Source organism: Peromyscus maniculatus, chromosome 1 (assembly GCF_049852395.1).
Source record: "Peromyscus maniculatus bairdii isolate BWxNUB_F1_BW_parent chromosome 1, HU_Pman_BW_mat_3.1, whole genome shotgun sequence".
Lineage (NCBI taxonomy): Eukaryota > Metazoa > Chordata > Mammalia > Rodentia > Cricetidae > Peromyscus > Peromyscus maniculatus.
The window spans coordinates 189,236,939-189,258,100 of record NC_134852.1 but is presented as its reverse complement, the minus strand read 5'-3'; the positions used below and the strand labels follow the sequence as shown (position 1 = coordinate 189,258,100).

At 37.7% G+C, this 21,162-nt stretch overlaps 1 protein-coding gene across 1 annotated transcript in view; it reads right to left on the bottom strand.

Moving 5' to 3' along the window:
• Btaf1 (B-TFIID TATA-box binding protein associated factor 1) overlaps nucleotides 1-21,162 on the bottom strand; it is a 90,905-nt gene that overhangs the window by 13,632 nt on the left and 56,111 nt on the right. Inside the window, exons 19-31 of the mRNA XM_076562834.1 lie at nucleotides 20,074-20,277; nucleotides 15,695-16,121; nucleotides 14,431-14,621; nucleotides 11,875-12,028; nucleotides 11,423-11,532; nucleotides 10,193-10,394; nucleotides 7,915-8,063; nucleotides 5,981-6,133; nucleotides 5,674-5,795; nucleotides 5,424-5,591; nucleotides 3,893-3,970; nucleotides 3,312-3,441; nucleotides 31-172 (exon numbers count right to left, since the gene is read on the bottom strand). Of these exons, the coding sequence (XP_076418949.1) occupies nucleotides 31-172; nucleotides 3,312-3,441; nucleotides 3,893-3,970; nucleotides 5,424-5,591; nucleotides 5,674-5,795; nucleotides 5,981-6,133; nucleotides 7,915-8,063; nucleotides 10,193-10,394; nucleotides 11,423-11,532; nucleotides 11,875-12,028; nucleotides 14,431-14,621; nucleotides 15,695-16,121; nucleotides 20,074-20,277 (2,230 nt within the window). The remainder of the gene's footprint in view (nucleotides 1-30; nucleotides 173-3,311; nucleotides 3,442-3,892; nucleotides 3,971-5,423; nucleotides 5,592-5,673; nucleotides 5,796-5,980; nucleotides 6,134-7,914; nucleotides 8,064-10,192; nucleotides 10,395-11,422; nucleotides 11,533-11,874; nucleotides 12,029-14,430; nucleotides 14,622-15,694; nucleotides 16,122-20,073; nucleotides 20,278-21,162) is intronic.

The window sequence follows — 21,162 nt, the reverse complement described above, 5'->3', positions numbered from 1 at the left end:
CCACAGGGACTTCTTGTAACTCTTTCTTACCGGCTTCTTGTTCTCGACTGGAGCTCCGTGCATCCCTACTTGCTAGTATAGGTTTACCATATCGAGCAGCAAACTGGCGTTCAGTACCCAAAAATCCAGGCATAAGGAAATCAAATAATGACCACAACTCCAAAACGTTGTTCTGAACATAAGAAAGAAATAGCAATTATCTTTTCTTCAGTTTTGAAAATAACATTTCCCATTAGATCTGGACCCTAATGTGCCTCCCCACTTTTTTCTTCTCCAGAAGCCTCCTCATCCAGCCCAGGCTCTGGCTCAGCATGTACAGCTGCTCTCTAACATGGGCAACCTTCTCATCTTGCTAAAGCTCTGAAGAGCAGAAACCTCTCTGACAGCTTCAAAGCTAAACTACTAAAGGAGGGAAAAAGAAAAGAGAGATGGTTTTTAAACTAAACAAAACACCAAACTTTCGGATGTTTCAGTCAAGTACAAGTAGTAATCTAAACAAAAACCCTAAAAGTCGCTGGACGTGGTGGCACACACCTTTAATTCTAGCACTCAGGAAGCAGACACAGGCAAATCTCTGTGAGTTCAAGGTCAGCATGGTCTACAAAGCAGGCTACACAGAGAAACCCTGTCTTGAAAACCAAATAATAATAAAATAAAAATATCCTCTCCTCCCTTTTATTTCTAACTTGTGAAGGTAGCTTTATTTTGTTCACATTTTCATTTATTGCACTGTCATGTGTTATAGCATTAAAAACTATTCTTCAGGAATGAAAATCTGTACATTCAGCATTATCAGCTACAAAGTCAAGTGGTTTCAGACAATAACCAGCATATATTAATTTACTAACATTAATAATTCCAAGTATTTATTTTGCTTCATTCTTCAACTTCCTTTTGTCTCTGGACTGAGACCTCAGACTCTTGCAGCTCTCTATGTAAAGTGTGTTCCAAGAGGGACATCTATGAAAGCACCCTAGCCATAAGAAGCCAGTTCTTTCTAATCCAACCGGGGTTTTTCATTTCTTCTTCTATTGTCAAGTTCAGGTTCAGAGTTGCTTCTTTCTGTCAACTGCAGGCCTGCTACTTCTCCTAGGTTTAGCTCTTTGGTTGACTTGCAAGGGCCAGACCATCTGGCTCAGTGGTGTCATCCTTAGGACTTTGGAAGACAGCTGGTTTTGACTCTGTGCCACCCCAACTGTACGAACCCAATTTACAGTGCCATTACAATCAGAACTTCGTATTCTCTCCCAAGGCATCTGAAAGCTCACAGTCTACTGACATCAGTACACCTGCCCACCATTAGCTGAAGCTCGTGGTCAGGCCTCCCCTGCCCCCACCACTCCCCAGGACCCAGACACTGTGTCCCCTCCTCCCTTCTAATGTACTTTAAAACACACACATACAAAACCAACTTTGGGCTAGGGGTTTAATGCAGAGTTGCACTTGCCTGAAATCTTTAAGGCCCTGAGTTTGAGCCTCAACACAACAAAATAATGCCACCAAAAAAAAAAAACCCTAGTAAGTTTAGAAACAACTGTAAATAAAAAGCTTGTCTCTGATGATTATTAAAATATGCAGTGTTTACTTAACTAGTCATATTTTAACCCTTAGAACAGTGGTTCTCAACTTTCCTAATACTGCAACCCTTTAATACAGTCCCTTATGTTGTGGTGACGCCAACCATAAAACTATTTCAATGCTACTATATAACTGTAACTCTGCTACTGTTATAAATCTTAAGTATCCGATATGCAGGATATCTGACATGCAATCCCATGGGGTTGAGACCTAGCTCTACAGCTTGAGGACCACTACCTTAGAATAAGGAGTCACCACTAAAAATAAATTCAAAATAAGAATTATAAGCCACGCAATGTGGCACAACCCTTTGATCCCAGCACTCCTGAGGCAGAAGTCAAGAGATCTCTGAGTTCGAAGCCAGCCTGGTCTATATAGTGAGTTCCAGGATAGCCAGGACTACACAGAGAAACCCTGATGCAAAAGGAAAAAAAAAAGAATTATAAAGAAAATTGCTGTGTGTAGTGGCACACATCTGTATCCCAGCACTTGGGAAGCTGAGGCAGGTGAAATAAATTTGAGGCCAGCTAAATGACAGAGTGAAGACCCTGTCTTAAAAACAGTAACAACAAACCAAAAACCACACCGTCAATTTTTAGAGCTAGAGCATATCCATCCTTCCACCAACTGGAGGATGATAAGGTGCAAGGTGCCCTTCCTACCACAGATGGCTATCCAGGCTAGATAAGAACCTCTGCTGAATTCTTTACACCTCTTCTGTGGGGTGATTCATTTCTATGTTGGTTATAGATTTCCAGTGCTAAATCAGATTGCTGAGTAATACTAGAGAATTAGAATCAAATCTGTTTCATACATCAAACAAGTGTTATTTACATAGCCTAAAGTTAGGGTTTAAGCATGATCTTTAATAAAACTTGACCAATTTAAGAAGCAAGCAGATCTTTGAATTCAAGGCCAGCTTGGTCTACATACAGTGAGTTCTGGGCTAGCCACAGCTATATAATGGCAGAGGAGATGGCACACAGTGGTAAAGAACACTTGCTACTCTTAAAGGGGACCCAGGCTCAGTTCCCAATACCTACATGTTGGCTTGCAACAATCTCACAGAATGTGACACCCTCTTCTGGTCTCTGTGGGCTCCTTATACATGGAGTACACAGGCAAAAAATGCTCTCACACACATAAAATTTAAAAAATATAAATGTAAAATATTTTTAAAAGATTCATTATGAAAGGCCAGGTGTGGTCATGCACACTTGTAATCCCAGCATTTAGAAAGCAGAGGCAGGGGGATTACAATGAATTTGAGACCAGCTTGAACTATCTAGTGGGTTTCAGACCAGCCAAGGGCTACAACTGTGAGATCCTGTCTTAAAAACAAGACAAAAACCAAAACCAAAACCAAACCATACTTGCCCACTTTAGCTATTGCCATATACCAAAGAAACCTTTTTTTTTCAAGATTTATTTATTTATTATGTATACAGTGTTCTGTCTGCATGTATGCCTGCAGGCCAGAAGAGAGCACCAGATCTCATTATAGATGGTTGTGAGCCACCATGTGGTTGCTGGGAATTGAACTCAGGACCTTTGGAAGAGCAGCCAGTGCTCTTAACCACTGAGCCATCTCTCCAGCCCCCCAAAGGAACCTTTATAAACACAATTTAACCACTGGGAATTTTTTGTTATCTTTATAAACTAAAAGACTCCTTAATTTACTGCTAAATGCTATGGCACCTGGCAAATTTGCTGTTTTTGTTGTAAATAATTACCTGGATTGGTGTTCCGGAAAGAATGATCCTATAGTTAGCAGTCAGTTGTTTTACTGCTTTGGACAATTTGGTTTTTCCATTTTTTATGACATGGCCTTCATCAAGAATACAGTAGTTAAATTTAATATTTCTAAGAAAAAATAAATAAAAACTGTTATCTTTTCCTGTATTTTAGACATTATAGGAACAATCTTAGAAGCAGAAAGTTGTGTTCACAATTTCAATATCAAATTTTTCTTATTTTTGCTAGAAATATTTTATAGAACTAGAGGATACATACAGAAAAATCTATAATTCTGATGTGAATGGATGCATGGACTTTATAAGGTATACTTTTATACAGAGCCACAATCTAGAACAAAACAGTATGTTCAGCAAACTGGGAGTCTCTTTTGTGCTTTTCCCCATCTAAGTTTTTAAATTTAATTTAGCATGCATTCACTGTACAAAGTGATGGTCTGGCTGACATTTTCATATGTATACCAAGTATGTTCTTGGTTCATAGCACCCACAAGACCCTATCTTATCCTCCCTCTCACCTATCAATACTAAATTTTTCTAAAGAATATTTGAATTCTTACCTAAAAAAGTCTATGTCATTCCTCACAACATCATATGAAGCTACTATCAGATTATGCCTTTTTACTTGATGCTGTAACCTTTAAGAAAAATTAGGAAACAGGAATTATTAATTTCTTAATACAATTTTTTAAATTTTATTATTTATTTATTTGTTTGTTTGTTTGTTTCTTGAGACAGGATTTCTCTGTGTAGCCTGGGCTGTCCTCGAACTCACAGATCTACTGCCTCTGCAAAGGCTACAGGCATGTGCCACCACTGATATCTTAATACAATTTTAATATTGTAACTACAGCTACTATTATTAATGCGAAGTGCTTCAATCTACCTAACAGACCACACACATTCTTTATGATGCAGACCTGCTCTCTGGCTCAGAAAAAAGAAAAGCACCTAACTCAAAATACAAGCACTCTGTCAGTATCTCTTCTTTTGGAACACATTCCTTTACCAGTCAGGCTAAGTGGAGCTTATCAATCCTATGTCCCCATAATGAATAAAGAGATGAAGCATCAGAAGCAGGCTGAACTGCTGACAAGCTTTTACCCTTTGAACATAATTCCCAGTCAGTCTATCATGTTCAGTAGTTCTGAGCAATCTCTGATGAAGAGGAGAGACAACTTAGTATTGTGGTGGAGCTAGAGGAGTGAGGCTTGGGGCTGCCCGGGGTCATTACCCACCAACTGTAGAGTAAAGTCAGGAAATATCAGGTCAACACACTATGTGTGAACAGGAAGAACAAGTAAGAGTACTCTAGTTGTTTCCAAAGCAATAATCCAGGCTTGAAATTTGAGGGAGTGAACTGTTTTACTAAAACTAGCTTGAGTTAAATTCCTATCACCTATAAATTCACGAATCCTAGAAGACACTATAGGGACTGCTTATGTACAAACATTTGAACTGCTTATGTTCAAATCCTCACTCTGTCCACTTAACAAACCTAAGTGATCTTGGACCATTATCTCCAAACAGCACATCTTAGAGCAGTGGTTCTCACCCTTCCTAATGCTGCCACCCTTCACTATAGTTCCTCTTGTTGTGGTGACTCCCAACCAGAAAATTATTTTGTTGCTACTGTTTTGCTACTGTTTCAAATCATAATATAAATGTCAGAAATGCAACTTCCTAAAGAGTTGCAGCCCACAGGTTGAGAACCACTGCCTTAGAGGGGGATTGGGACTAACTACACAATTGTTGACACAACAGTGATGTTTCTAGAATAGCCACTGTGGACCAAAAGTAAGAGAAAACCAAGTAGGAGAAAAGGAAACAGAGAAATATGTAAAATGGAAAAAAGAACAAGAGGTGCTGTGGCCACAAGGCCCTCAAAAGAGCACAGAGTGAACACAGTTGCTATTCACTTCTCAGCCGAGCACTTGAACCACAGTGGCTCAAGTCCTTTGTTCTGGTGAGCTTCACTGACACCTTCCTAGAGGGCCGCCTTCAGTAAGTTGGGTCTCTATGGTTATAATCAGAACTGACTGCAGTTCACGTCTAGTTAATATATGAAACTTTTTGTTGTACAGCTCTTACCTTATCCTTTCAGTGGGAGGGCCAGTATAATGCAGTGGATTGAGATATTCTTTGGAGCAAAATTTACCTACTTCATCTACCCAATGGCCTGTTAACGTTGGTGGACAAACCACCAAGGAAGGAAGGGGCATGCATTCTGCCAATTTCGATCTTGCATATTCCTGGGCCCTTTACAAAAGAAAAAATAATTAGGCAATTCACTCACATTCATCAGAATTTAGAACCTTTATTTTGAAATATTTTAAATTACCTCTGACAATGATCTCCTGCTAGAATGCAGATGGACTGTAATGTTTTTCCTAAGCCCATGTCATCACACAGAATTCCATGAAGCTTATATTTATTAAGAAATGCTAACCAGTTGACACCATCCTAGAAGGTTGGGTAGAGAAATGTAAAAAGATATCATAAGACTTTTTTCTTGAACAACATACTTTCATGGACCTAAATCTTTATATGAGCAAAAGAGAAATCAATATAGGACATTAAACCTAAGACTTTACTAAATCAAATAGAAAAAAATGACTTCACATTTACAAGATGAAGGATAAACTTACCTGTTGATACTTTCTTAGTTCAGCATTGATTGGTACTGGGATTTTGTAATTTTCTAACTTCTTCCCATCTAATAATTGCTCTAAAAAGTGTCGCTCTTTTGCCTTCATCTGAATTAATTCTTCTGACATGTTTGGAGGGTCTGGAATGCCTGCCTGAAATGATTTTTAAAACGTATTAAAATTAGGATGGAGATGTGGTAAGTAGCTCATTCCTCCAGTGCTGTCCTAGCATGAAAAAGCCCGGGTTCAACCACGGCACTGTATGAAACTCTACCTGTATAATCACAGCACTCAAGGGCTGGAGGCAGAACTCAAGTTCATGCTCAGCTACACACAAAGTTTGAAGTCAGCCTGAGATTTATGAGATCCAGTCTCAAAAAGAAGTATTAACTAACACTTGTTCCATGGGTGGAGGTAGGGGACACACACACAGTTGGATAGTCTGTGTTGTCCAAAGGCCTTGATCTCATTAGATAGTCCATGTTGTTTACTTAATTTTTCATCCTAAAATATTATCAAAAAAATTTCAGTTTTACCAAGACAAACATATACACAGAAAAAAATTAATTAAAAATTAGTATAAAGATTTTTGAAAGATGTTAAAAGTGCTTGAATTAAAGAAAATATACTTAGGTATTTTAAAGAACACAATTAGGACTTTATTTTTCAACAAGTGTTAATAAAGAAACAAATAAAGATATGTAATCTAATTTACATTAAATGTTATTGAAAACTATCAGTTTCATAGTGTACTGATGCCCTCAGGTATTGAATCTCAAAAGATGGTATGTAAAAGTCCCAACGAATACCTAAAACCTTTCTACCATTTTATAACAAAGAAGGAATTGTGCTCTTTTTTGTTAACATCTGAACAGTTTAGCTGCAAAACTGCTCGAGACTTGGAAAGAGTTTAAGCAAGAGCACCAAATGTAGTAGTGTCATTTGTAACTCACCAGCCAGCTGCAGCTGGGAAGGCCCTTGCTGAGCTGGTAAGAACAGGAAGAACTAGTAAATCTCACCCTTGAGCATGAGACAAATGTGACTGTGTACAAAGCACTTCTGCTCCTTGTCAAGACACAATGTATGGGGGTGGGGGCCACTTAGAGCCTTACTTTTCCCCTAGATAATTTAAACACATCAGTATTCCTTGACATACTGTGATGTTCACAGAGACACCCTGACTGTATCCAAACTTATGTTTCACTATCGATTTGACAGAGTGAGTGTGTGTGCGCGCGCGCGCGTGCGCGCACGCACTCATGCATGCATAAAGGCCAAAGGAAGATGTCAGGTGTCCTGCTCTATCACTCTCCAGCATCATCCCATCATCCCTTCAGTCAGTCTGTCTCTCTCTCTCACTGAACGCAGAGCCAGGCTGGGAGCCCAAAGCCAAGTGAAGCTCCTGTCCTGACAGTGTCAAGAGTGACAGGCATGCGTGGCCACATCCCCTCAGGCCCTGATGCTTGTGCAGTATGCACTTTTACCCCTGGGTAATCTCCTCAGCCCATCACACTCTTGAGAGAAGTATTTATAAGCTGGGGGTGGAGCTAATTGGTAGAGCACTTGCCTATCATGTACAAGGCTCTACGTTCAATTCCTAGTACCATAAAAAAAAACTTAAATACAAAAATATTTATAATTAACAACTCTGGATCATCGTGTAACTGTTATTCTTTTAAAACAAACTGTACTCGTGGAGATATAAATTATACATCAACATAGCAGGGTTGTTTTGTGTTTACATGTTTGTCTGGGGGAAGGGATACATGACAGTACTTCACCTGACTGAGGTATTATCATAGGAATGGCCCTAAATTCAATCCTCGGACTTTCACAGGAACATGCACCCCCTGACTCACAGACAAAATAAATGTTGAAAAATGGTTGTTGTCATTAAGTTATAGAAAACATTAAAAAAAATCTCTTCAGCTTACCTCAAGTGGCATCAGTCTAATTAGTGTTGCGAAGCATTGAGTAGCCATGAATCTCACACTGTCTGTCTGATCACTCATTCTTCCCAAAACAGGAACAACTAGAAGGACAATATATGGAACAATACCAACATCCAACTGTTCCATAACACCTGAGTAAGCCATCAAGGAAATTTCAAAATAGTTCCCAGGTAAATGTTTTCACATACTAGTATACCAAGATTGCAACTTCAGCATTAAAAAAAACAAAAAACAAAAAAACAGAAATGACATTTTCATACATGTACATAATCTATTCTGACCATTTTGCTTCTTATTGTTTTCTGAGACAGGGCATCCTATAAGCCTAGAATGGCCTTGAACTCTTGATCCTCTTGCTTCTACCTCCTTTTTTAAGTAAGAGTTAGTGAGGTTTATTTATTTATTATGTATACAGTGTTCTGTCTGCATGTTGCCTGGAGGCCAGAAGATGGCACCAGATCTCATTATAGATGGTTGTGAGCCGCCATGTGGTTGCTGGGAATTGAACTCAGGACCTCTGGAAGAACAGCCAGTGCTCTTAACCTCTGAGCTATCTCTCCAGCCCACTTCTACCTCTTGAGTGCTGGGATTACAGATGTACACCTCCTGCCAGGCTCAAGATTATGACTTCTGTTATCAATTATAACTATATTTACAGGCTGGTGTTCTTCATAAATATTATTTATTTAACTACCATAATTAAAAATATAAAATTGCAAGTTCAACAATAGTGGCACTTTCCTTTAATCCCAGTACTCAGGCAGCAGAGGAAGGTATATCTGTGTTCAAGGTCAGTCTGGGATACAGAGCAAGTTCCAGGATGATGCAGAGAAATCCTACCTCAAAAATAAATAAACATTGAAAAAAAGATGGTTCAGTGGTTATGAACACTGGATGCTCTTTCAAAGGACCTGGGTTTGATATTCAGAACCCATGTAGTAGCTCACAACCATCTGTAACTCCAGTCCCAGGGGATCTGATATCCTCTTCTAGTCTTCATGAGTACTAGGCATGCACATGGTACACAGACATCCCTGCAGGCAAAACATCCATACACATAAAATCAATCCATCCATCCATCTACCTACCTACCTACCTACCTATCTGGGTGTATGTATTTTTTTTTTTAATTTTTAAAAGTTTTACGTGTATAGGTGTTTTGTTCACATATCTGTCTATGCACCATTTGCCTACCTGGTTCCCAAGGAGGTCAGAAGAGGGAGTCAAGAGTCCCTGGGACTGGGGTCATGGACAGCTGTGAGCTATCGTGTGGATACTCAGAATCAAGCCCAGGTCCTCTTAAGAAAAGGTGCTCTTAACCACTGAACAATCTCTCCAGCATGTATGTATATATAAAATTATGGTTTTGTCTGAAGGTGAATGGAGAAAATTTTAGTAAGAACTTACTAAATATGTTTCTAGGATATCAATTTCAGAATAAAAGAATCACACTAAAGATTAAAGATGTAAAGGAGTACAACTCAGTGTCACACTAAGATTAATTCCAAATTTCCCACCAGGAGCATAAAAACCACCACCTGGATATACTGAACCTAATCCTGTGGCTGTGAAACATTCTGAACCAGGTTTCTACTGATCTGACCTTATCTACCTTTCCTGCTTTGACACACAGGGCTCACACATTCTGAATTAAACAATGGTTGCCATGTCCTTAAAAAGAGCTTTCAGGACTGGGCGGTGGTGGTGCACACCTTTAATCCCAGCACCCAGGAGGCAGAGCCAGGTGGATCTCTGTGAGTTCCAGGCCAGCCTGGGCTACCAAGAGAGTTCCAGAAAAAAAAAAAAAAAAAGGGGGGGGGGAGCTTGCAGTACATTTCTAGATTTAGTATATTTCAGTATAAGGCAAAAGTTTACATAATCTGATGAGAAACCAGAGCTTAATTATCTTATTATTTTAATCACTTTCCCCTGAAAAAAAATGAACAAAGTTTGGAAACATACATTTAAGGTAATTATAACCTATCTATTATTTAATTAATACTAATGAAACATTAATTATAAGATAAACAGATCAGTTACTAGTTTAAAATTACATAAAATCACTTTGCTTATTAAAAGTTACCTGTCTTAAGCAATTTTTTAAGCTTTTTATATGAACTTTTAATAATAAAATATAAATAAAATGTAAAAAGTCATTTTGGAATAAATCAAGTTTATGTGCATTTTAAAATGAGTGAACTTTGAGTTAAACTTCAATGGAATGAGTAAAAGTTCTCACGTTTGGCAAAATAAAGGATACAGGCAAGTGCTTCAATTGCACCTTCTTGTTTGACATTGTCGTCAATCGCTCCCAGCCACGGAAGCACCTTCTCTAAAAAAATGTTCATCGTTTCCATGGTAGCTATTTTGCTCATGACCCCTATGCAGCGAGCTGCCATGTGCCTCACTGCGGTGCTGGGATACTGCAGGCACATGTACAGATGTGGCAAATGCTGTACCAGCTGAAAACAAACAACCAGAGCAATTACAATTCTTCTTAGGGAATACTTACAGAGCTCAGGGTTCCTGGTTTTGTTCTAGGTACCACATTCAGGTAGGTGTTTCCATAATGCTTACCACAGCATTATGGTCACAACAGCATCTCACTGTTAAATGTCCATCGCATAGAACATCGAGTCTACCAATGACAGCCAACTACTTGTTCAACAGTAAGGCCAGCCTCACATTTCAGTTGAGTGCAGGGTGGATAAAGAAGGAATGTTTTCTTTACTAATAGAAGAAGATGGGGAGAGCTTTCTTTGAGATGGGGGCTTGCTGTTGTCCAGGCTGGCCTCAAACTTCTGTACACAAGCAATCCTTCTACTTAACCTCCCAAGAAACTAGGAAACAGACATAGGCCACTAGGGCTTATCAGAAATTCATAACATACTTTTTATTTCTAACTATTATTGCCCAGATTCACATTTATGAATCTTATTTTAATATTACATAGTTACAGAGAAGTAAAGATAAAACTGTTTACAATACAATAAATTGCACAGAGCTCCGATAGTACAGATATATGGAAAGAATTTTTTTTATTAAAACGAAATAATTTTCTACTTTCTTCTATCCTCTGCAAATTCTTTTGTTAGCAGTATAGTAGTAAAAACCAAACCAAAGCCAAATACACACTAGTGTCCCCTAGCCGCTGACCAGCTCCATCTTAGCACATCATCTCCTGCTTATCCTGAAAAGCATCCTTCTGCCTGAGCTCTTTCTTGCTCGGAGCTCTACCTATTTTGAGTCTAAACAGCCTACAATTTCCTTTCTCTTTACTCCTTCAGAACCCTTTCCATAATGCACCCATGTTTCCAAGTTGGGTTTTCTATCATTCCTGTATTCAATTCATGAGTCCCATAAGGAAGAATCTAGTTATACCAATTTTTTAAGTACCATTAGTAAGGACGGAATTGTATTTTTCAAGTATTAAGATTATTTAACAAGACCACTTGTTTTATCTGAAGAAGCACTAATACATATTAATTACCAAGGGATGAAGTGCAGAATCCATTGAAGCTGCTGCTATTTCAAAAACTTGCAGAGAATTCACCAATTCTTGAGCAGGACCATCACCTCTTTCCAGGAGGGACTTTCCATCTATTCAAATAAAAGTTGTGTCACTTTTTAAATAATTTTCAAAATTTAGAGACCACAAAAAATATTAGTACCCCCTCAGCTAGTAAACAAATGTCAACAAAGCTTTTTGTATTGGAAATTGAAAATGGAAATTAAAACTGAATAGATTTAAAATAATCCACTTTCAAATCTATTTTAAAATAAATAAGAAAAAAGGGGTAAAGCATTCAGAATAACATGAAAATTACCAGTCTTCCATTTGAAAACTTACCTACTGGTCAGTAAATAGAGATAAGCAGTTTTCTTTTAAAAAGATATCTGATACATACTGAAAAAGCTGAACTGATTAAAATGAATGCATACCAAAATTATTTAGGTCAATCATAGTCTTCAATGGGCCAACCATAGCATCCCAAAGATGTGGCAACTTCACTGCCATTTCAGCACCAAAATGCTTTACTATAGTTGTTAGGGCAAATTCAGCTCCTCTCCGCTGTACCAGGTAAGGCTTCTGACCCTAAAATCCAATGTTAGTTGAAAGAAGAATTTTAGAAAAAAGCATTATGCATTAAAATTTTAATCCAGAGGATTTTAAAGTCACTCTCTAAAAATTGACAGTACTTTTGTTAGTCAATGAAACATTACTAGATGTCTTTATGACCACTGCAACATTTTCCAATAATCAACTCCACACAGGCCTAACACTCATAACTGGTAACTGAATTTTTTTTTTTATTCTAATAGGAATAAAATAAGAAATAAAAGGATATATGACTTCTAGAGACAGTCATCGGTGGCATTTTTTTAGTGTTCCCCGCCCCAAAGCAACAGCAGTCCCAGAGATGAAACCACTTATTCTGCCCCCTCCCCTGTTCCCCACAGGGTTTCTCTGTGTAGCCCTGGCTCTCCTGGAACTCACTCTGTAGACCAGGATGGCCTCGAACTCATGAGATCCACCTACCTCTGCCTCCTGAGTGGTGAGATTAAAGGCGTGCATGCCACCACTGCCCACCCTGGCTGAAGCCATCTATTGTGGTTGATATATTGTGCACCTCAATAAACTTATCTAGGGGTCAGAAAACAGAACAGCCACTACATTAAACATAGGTTTAGGCAGTGGTAGCATTCAGGAGGCAGAGATCCATCTGGATCTCTGTGAGTTCAAAGCCACACTGGAAACGGCCAGGCATGGTGACACACACCTTTAATCCCAGGAAGTGATGGTAGAAAGCAGAAAGGTATTTAAGGTGTAAGCCCAGGAACCAGAGCCTTGTTAAGTTTTTGGCTTTTAGCAGCAGTTCAGCTGAGATCCATTCAGATGAGGATTCAAGGGCTTTCAGTCTGAGGAAACAGGATCAGCTGAGGAATTGGCAAGGTGAGGTGGCTATGGCTTGTTCTGGTTCTCTGATCTTCCAGCATTCACCTCAATACCTGGCTCCAGGTTTGTTTTATTAATAAGACCTTTTAAGATTTGTGCTACAATCTATTCTTATTCAAAATCACTCAGGAAAACAGAACATGTTTTTGCTAACCCCAAGAGTTACACTTTTGTATTTATCAGTAACTAGAGTCATAAAACTGGCTTCTCTCAAGAACAGACAAGAGTTTTAAACAAAAGTGGAAAAGCTCTCTACAAGGCATGAGCTTGAGGCTGGCCTCAACCACACCAAAAAAGAAAAGCTGGGCAGTGGTGGTACACACCTTTAACCCTAGCATTCAGAAGGCAGAGCTCTGTGAGTTTTAGGCCAGCCTGGTTTATGAAGGGAGCTAGAGCTATTATACAGAGAAACCCTGTCTCAGAAAAGCCAAGGGGGAGGAAAAGAAAAGAAAAGAAAAAAAAGGGAAGAAAAGAAGAACTGTAAATATCAAATCATGGTAAAACTTTCATGAAAATTATGGAGAGAGATAATCACTGAAACAGCTTTATAAAATGTTTCAAAAGAAACACAGAGTAGGATGCTGATTTTAATAAGAAACTTATCCATGGCCCCTATTTTACAAAAACACATCTTTTTAGCACCAACAGTTTACTGTGGAGCCCAGGTTAAGTGCCCATGTCTTACAATCAAAAGGGCAGGAATAGTCATTCCATTGTTAATATGCTACTGTAAGGGCTAGGGCTATGACTTAGTGCAAAGCATTTGCCTGCATTCCCTGTCCTACATATTATCTGCACTCTTGTTCATTCATTCATTCATTCATTCATTCCCCCCCTCCTTCTCAGTCTGGCTTCACACTTGTGATCCTCCTATCTCAGCCCACAAGTAGTAGGATTACAGGTGTTCACTGCCATAGCCAGCCTAAAGCACTTTCTGAACACTGGTTATGGCCAGGGTGCAGTTAACATAGTGTTTGCCCAGCATGCACAAGGCCCTGAATTTCATCCCCGTACTAAATAGACCAAACGACCAGGTATGGTGGCACTGAAGTTCAAGGTCTTCCCTGGCTACATCAATATGTTTTAATCCAGTCTGAGATACATGAGACTCTGGCACAAACATAAACACACAGAGGACTTTTTTTAGTAGTTTATAACAGAGCAAGATAGAAAATTTATATAAATCATCACAAATAGGAAGCATCTTTATAGCAGATGTCATTATACTAACATGTTGTTATAATCAGAGATAAAGGGATTTAACAGTGAAGTGACTGGCTGTTCATATGGAAAACTAGATTTAGATCCTTACCCTGGCAAAACACATTTAATATAATACCTGGTTGACTAAAAGGTAGGTGTTACTATTTGAACACTTGTAAAATTTTCCTCAGAATATCCTAGGAAATTTTGGCATTGATAGGATAAGGAACAGAATAAGATGGTCTCTGAAAGGTAATAAGATAACTTTGTTCTAATCTAGAAACTAAATATTTAAAGAGTAAATGCATTCAGAGAGGGGGAAGAAAAAAACTACTTACCTCATCAAGTTCAACCAGGACATTCCCACTACTTCCTGCAGGCAGATCTGCTATCTGAGCTTTGATTGCTTTGGGGATAGGACCTCGCCTGCTTGTAATAGCAAAAGCTGCTTTCTGATGCCTATACAGTGTAATGATACCTCTGTGCTTAGTGACAGTATGGTGCATTCCATCTTTTTCTGAGTTGGATCCTAATAAGAAAAAAAGCCACTTAATCAAAATATAGGTGAGCAAATGTTGCCCTAAAGAGACATAACATCATTTTAAACTGAGTAAGACCTCAATTTTTATAAAGGATGTTGTTTTTGTTAATAAAATGGTAACAAAATTGTCTACTTGAATTAAGATTTATATTGAATATAATAAAAGTTGTAGAATCAAAAACAATGAAAAATACCACATGCAACAATAGTGCTTATGCATAAGAAACATTAAAAAATGTTTCATGTTTTCTCTATGTTCACAATCACTATAAATTCAGAAAAACACTGACACTGCAATGTATTGCCTCTCGACACGGGAGGATGATCCTACTATATTTAAGTTAATGTTAAACATGCAACTTTCTTCTTTCTCATTTATTTTTTAAAGTCTAGTACATTTTGAATAATTTAGGTTTTCTAAAATTTTGATTTAAAAAAAAAAATTATAAAGCCAGGCAGTGGTGGCTCATGTCTTTAATTCCAGCACTCAGGAGGCAGAGCCAGGCGGATCTCTGTGAGTTCGAGGCCAGCCTGGTCTACAGAGCGAGATCCAGGACAGCCACCAAAACTACACCAGCGTTAGTCTTATCTCTGAGATCATCTTAATGAAAGATTTGTTTTCCATATAAGTCTTCCACATAAAAATAGAAAACTTGTTCATTTGGTATTATTTATCAAATAAGACTTCACTCACATCATAACATGGCACTAAATTAAGGAACCAAATTATTAACATTTGATACAACTAGTTTTCTAGTCTAGTTCTAATAAGCTGTGCAATGACTTTCAAGGTTAAAGAAGGGTGAACACAGACTTTACATGACTTACATCACTTCATATATGGATGGCTAATTTGCATGTAAGAGGGCTGACTGACTGGCAAATACACAAATTGATACAACCATTTTGTTAGAATCAATCTTTGTTCACGGAGAATAGGAAATAGGGGTAGCAGCTCTAAAAGGAACTGTATTTATGGTTAAATTATACCTATAATCTAATGGTAAGACGAACTTAATGGTCAGTTCCTTCTCTATGCAAATAAAGGTTTAGACACATACCTTTAGAATTCTCCTGGCCACTCTGTGTTGGCACTGGACATGGTACACAGGGAGTGAGGTACGGGTCCACACACAGAGAGCTACAGAGGTTTTTAATAACTTTTGAATTTGGACATGGTGATCTTGTTGTACACTGCTGAAGAAGCTTAGCTATGCACTGAGCGGCATAGTTCTGGACGAGCGTATTCTCTTCTTTTTTAATTGTTTCCATTAGTGGTTTTATGATAGGATTTAATTTCTCTGGAAGCTGCTGCAAGCTGACAACTGCACATGCAGCAAAAGTATGCACTCTCAACTGCAACACTTGCCACTCTTGGTTGGTCTCTGCAACTGTCATTTGGACCTGATGTCGTTTACTCTCTAACTGCTGTAACACTTGAGGATTTAAATCAAAAGCTGATGTGACTTCATTAAAAACAGTAGTTACCTAATGAAAAACAAAAAACAAAAAATATTTAATTACAACAACCCCAAGTAGACTCGAAACTCCTAAATGGCAGTTTTCTCATTCACTTGCAAAAGTCCCATAGTATCAAGAATTGTTTTAATATTTAATAAGCTAAATAATGTCTAAAACAGCCCCAAAAGTATAGCTTAATTTGTCTTAACAGTAGCATTATATTCTTTAAGAGACATTCTCTTGAGAGAAATAAAATTACCATTAAATATACAAAATTTCACCTAACTGGTAAAATGTGAAAGCTACAAACCAATATAAACTGTTAATATGAGGAATATCAAAATTCACAAACTCCTTCTCTACTCCAGAAACAAAAGAAAACAGATGCAGTAGCCACTGTAGAAGGCCCAATACTAGTGAGACAGTACTGTATACATTAAGAGACTGTTCTTCAATTTTAATTTTATTAAAAGATAATTCCTGTACCATAAATTAACTCATTTGAAGTAAATAACTTAGTGGTTTTATTAAGAACCATGGCTCACCACAATCAGAACATTTTCATCAATTCCTAAAGAAACCTCATATCCATTAGCAATCACTTCTCATTTCCCCACTGTTACAGAACCTATTTCCCTCTTACACAAACAGGTTTATTTTGGCCATTTCATATGAATGAAATCTCAATATCAGTAACGTTCTTCAGGTCCATCTATGTTGTAGCATGTAATGGTATTTTCTGTCAAACAATATTTAACTTTTGTATATAATCTTTCTATCCTACATTTACCCATTCATCAGTTAATTAATATTTGGGTTCTTCCTATCTTTTGAATATATAAATAATGTTGCCCTGAAATTTTATGCACATCAAGATTGTGTAAAGGCTTATATAACAAAAATAGGCCAGGCAATGTGGCCCACACCTTTAATCCCAGCACTGGGGAGGCAGAAGCAAGTGGACCTCTATGAGTTCAAGGCCAGCCTGGTCTACAGCACAAATTCTAGGACAGCCAAGGCTACAGAGAAAAATCTGTCATCAAAAAACAAAACAGAATAACAAAAAACATAAGTAAATTAATAAAGTATTGAGAGCTTTTATAAACAGATGTAGTTTGATAATTATTGATCACAAAACAAGTAAACATTGGAAAGGTAAACTTTTCAGGGGTGTTTAGTTTTTGTTGCTGTTTTGTTTAGGGGAACAGTTTCACCAACAAGCACAGGCTATCCTCAACATCATCCTCCTGCTTCAGCCTCCTGAATGCTGGGACTGTACATATTTGCCACCACATCCTACTAAGAACCTATCTTTTAAGACTTAGAAATAACTGATTCCATAATAGACAAAGTGGACAATTCTACAAAACAGTTACACGAGATCTTATTTTTCATCAATATAAAATATAAAAGGTTAAAAAAGAGATTTTAAATTATAGCCACATGACCATGCCAATTTGTTCATCACAAAAGAACAGAAACACCATACACATAAAATACTAAAATAAGCAAATCTTTAACCAGGGGAAAAACAAAAAGGAAGGTTTAGAGCAGACACTACAGTGCAAGGATAAGGGAAGAATCCTGCGACTGGCGAAGAGACAAGGACAAAAGTGTCCTTTCTATGGAATAAAGCACCAGGGTAGGGCTCCGACCCAAGGCTCCTTTTCAAATTACCCTTCCATCAGGCCAATAAGTAAAACAGAGAATAGAATAGAGACTTCACTGGGACATAAGGTGTCCTGGATTTAAATCCAGCACTGAGGGGAGAAAAAGAAGACAGGTAATAAATCTAAACATAAACGACTAGAAAACTTACTTAAACAAAACATGCAAATGTTTGTTAGATTGAAAGAACAAAAGAACCATAAAAGCATTAACTAGTTAGTAACATTTTTCAAAATGTAATCTATCCGATCATCCAAAGGGCCAGAGAGATGGCTCACCAGGAAAGAGCACTTTCCACACAAGCCTGATGGTCTGAGTTTGAGCCCTGAAACCCCCATAACAGTGGAAAGAGAGAACCAACTACCAAGTTTTCTTTCTGACTTCCACATGCATATTATGGCATGCTATGGCATACGTGTGTGCACTTATGAACATGCTTACACACATGTACAAAATGATTTTTAAAAATTCAAAGACAGAAGTAATAAAATTAAAAGAGAATACTCAGAAAGCATACACCCAGCACAGGCTATCCAGGATACATAAAGTATTCTTACAAACTAACAGCAAACTGACAACTTAATTAAAAGTGAGTAATAAAAGACCCGAAGAACTTTCTGAAATAGAGGTGTGAAATGGCCAACAAAGTTTCACTCTGTGCTTCATAAAGGAACTGTGTGAAGTAAAGCCTTAGTGACACAATCACACAACCACTCAGGAGCTCAAGAACAGGCTGAGCACTGGCAGTGATACAGGACAAACACAGCTGTGGAGTGGTGGAGTAAAATGGTATGACCAATTTGGGAAAAGTCTCATCTTAAAAATGTTATCTCTTGGGCTGGAGAGATGGCTCAGTGGTTAAGAACACTCACTGCTCTTCCAGAGGATCCCAGTTCAATTTCCAGCACCCACATGATGGCTCACAATGTCTGTAACTCCAATTCCAGGGGATCTGACACCCCCACAGGCAAAACACCAATGCACATGAAATAAAAGTAAGTAAAATTTTAAAAAAATGTTATCTCTACTTACTCAAGTGCTAAGAACTAAACTCAGAGCCCAACATAAGCTGGAAAGGCACTTTATCATTAAGCTACATCACTGCATGGCTTTTGTTCATTTAAATAAAACTCAACAAGGGGCCAGAAAGACAGCTTAACAGTTAAGATCATTGACTTCTCTTCCAGAGGACCCAGGTTCAATTCGCAGTTTACAGATTTGTGACTCCAGTTCCAGGGGATCTGACACTCTCACACAGGTATACATGAAGGCAAAACAATAATGCATATAAAACGAAAATAATTTAAAAAAATAAGATATATATATATATATATATATATATCTTACAGCTCAGCAATTCTACTACATTTATCTAAGGAAAATATATGTCCAAATATTTATACAGTAATATTTTTTTAAAAATATTTACAGCATCTCTATTCACAATAGCCAAAAACTAGGAATAGGACATGTGTTTATCAAGAAGCAAATGGCTGGCACTAACTGTGGTAAAACTCTGCAATCCAACTCAGCAACGCAAAATAATTAATATGCATAACAATGAATTAAAATTTTTCATGCCCCAAAATCCTTATGCCAAACAGTATGGTCTATAGTATCATTTATACAGAATTATAGAATGTGCAGATAAATCAGTAACAGAAGGATCAGAACAATGGTTATTTGGGAGCAAGGGGAAGAAAGGATAGGCTTGGAAACTGTAACAGTGCTGTATTCTCTATCTTGATTGCATGTTTCTCTCTGGTTTACGTATCTGTGAAAAATCCCTAAATTGGTCCACTTTAGATCTGTGCCTTCATCTAACGTACAAATATCTGAATTTACTTAGAAATGTTATGAAAACATCAGATGAATGATGGCTGGAAAGATGGGAGATATTTTTAAGTACACATATGATCTAACGAGCTTAGTAAAATGTTAACTGCAAAATCTAACCTGGGTATTCTAAATGCTGAGTACATGAGCAGTTTGTGTAACACTTTTGCTTCTATATATTTAAATAGTTTCATCTTAAACCAAGAAGAGAAATACTCAAGAAACTGTAGAAGCAGGTTCTTTCATCTACCAAAATCTTATGATACACTGATAAGCGACAAAATTTTACAAGTTCTCTGTCCTCTAATTTCAAGAAATTCAGTACAATGAAATAACCTTTCTAAAGAACAGGGTAACAGGCTACCACACCACCAACAGATTCAACATATTTGTATGCTTCTGTGGTGACATATCATGGCAAATTTCTAATCTTTATTTCATGTTGTAAAATTAAGAAAGTTACTTCTTTACTCACCAGGTCATTAGCTTGATCTATTGTTAAAACATTGTTGTTTATTCTATTACCAACTTCAATATGTGCATCAGCTAATGATGATATAAACTGTTTACATTCATTCTGCATTCGTGTGAATGGAACAGCAATTTCATCGTAATACAAATGTTCTGAAAGGATATCAAGCAAACGTGGCTGCACAGCTAGGGTAACAGCTTTACACTCCTAAAACACAACAGATAACAAGAGTCAGGGGAAATACAGAAACATAATGGCAGAGATGTCTAAATCTTGACTTCAGACAACCAAATGCTACATTGCCATTGATTTTGAATCTACAGTCTGTTATCTTCCAGAATAGTTAGTTACACAAAGAAAAAGTATTACATCAAAACTACTCTGAGATTTTAATATGACTACAGGACATGCACATGTAACTACTATAATTGCACTTAATTTTCAGCCTAATTATTCTTAGTGTACTCTGAATTTACTCAAAATATGTATATATAAATAAATAGAGCAGACATTTAGAAGTATATTACTATAAAAACCAGTCAGAAAACAATCTGGCATGCACTAAAAATATTATTCAAAATTTGATATTAGATATCTTTAACAGTTCAACCACAGCTTCACATGCTGTATTGTAAAAATGGATATAATTTAAAAGCTACTTACCTGCCCCCAAATTTAACTAACCCTTCCCACTCTCTCTGGTTGTTGCCTGCCCCAACAAGATGGGGAATGGCCTCAGTGGTGAGCCATGAGGGGTTCTGTGGGATCTGGGTGATCAGCCTGGGCTTCACAGAGTAAATCCAGAGAAGCTCTGTGAGGGTCCAGAAACCGAACTGTCAACACTTGCTGCTGAGTCTGAGAGGCACAAAAAGCACAGCATCACTGCCTCTCCAGCACATGGAGTCCTGACAACAAAACAGATAAGCTTTGCTTCTTTCCAGAGGCAAAGTGGGGTCTCAATTGCAATAAAGCATGGTTCAATTACTTTTAGACATAGCTTTGACAAACTGCTAAGAGGCAGTAACAAGCAACTCTCACAGCAAGTGCAGACAGTTAAATTTCCAGAATTCCAGTCAATGGAATAAACAAAAC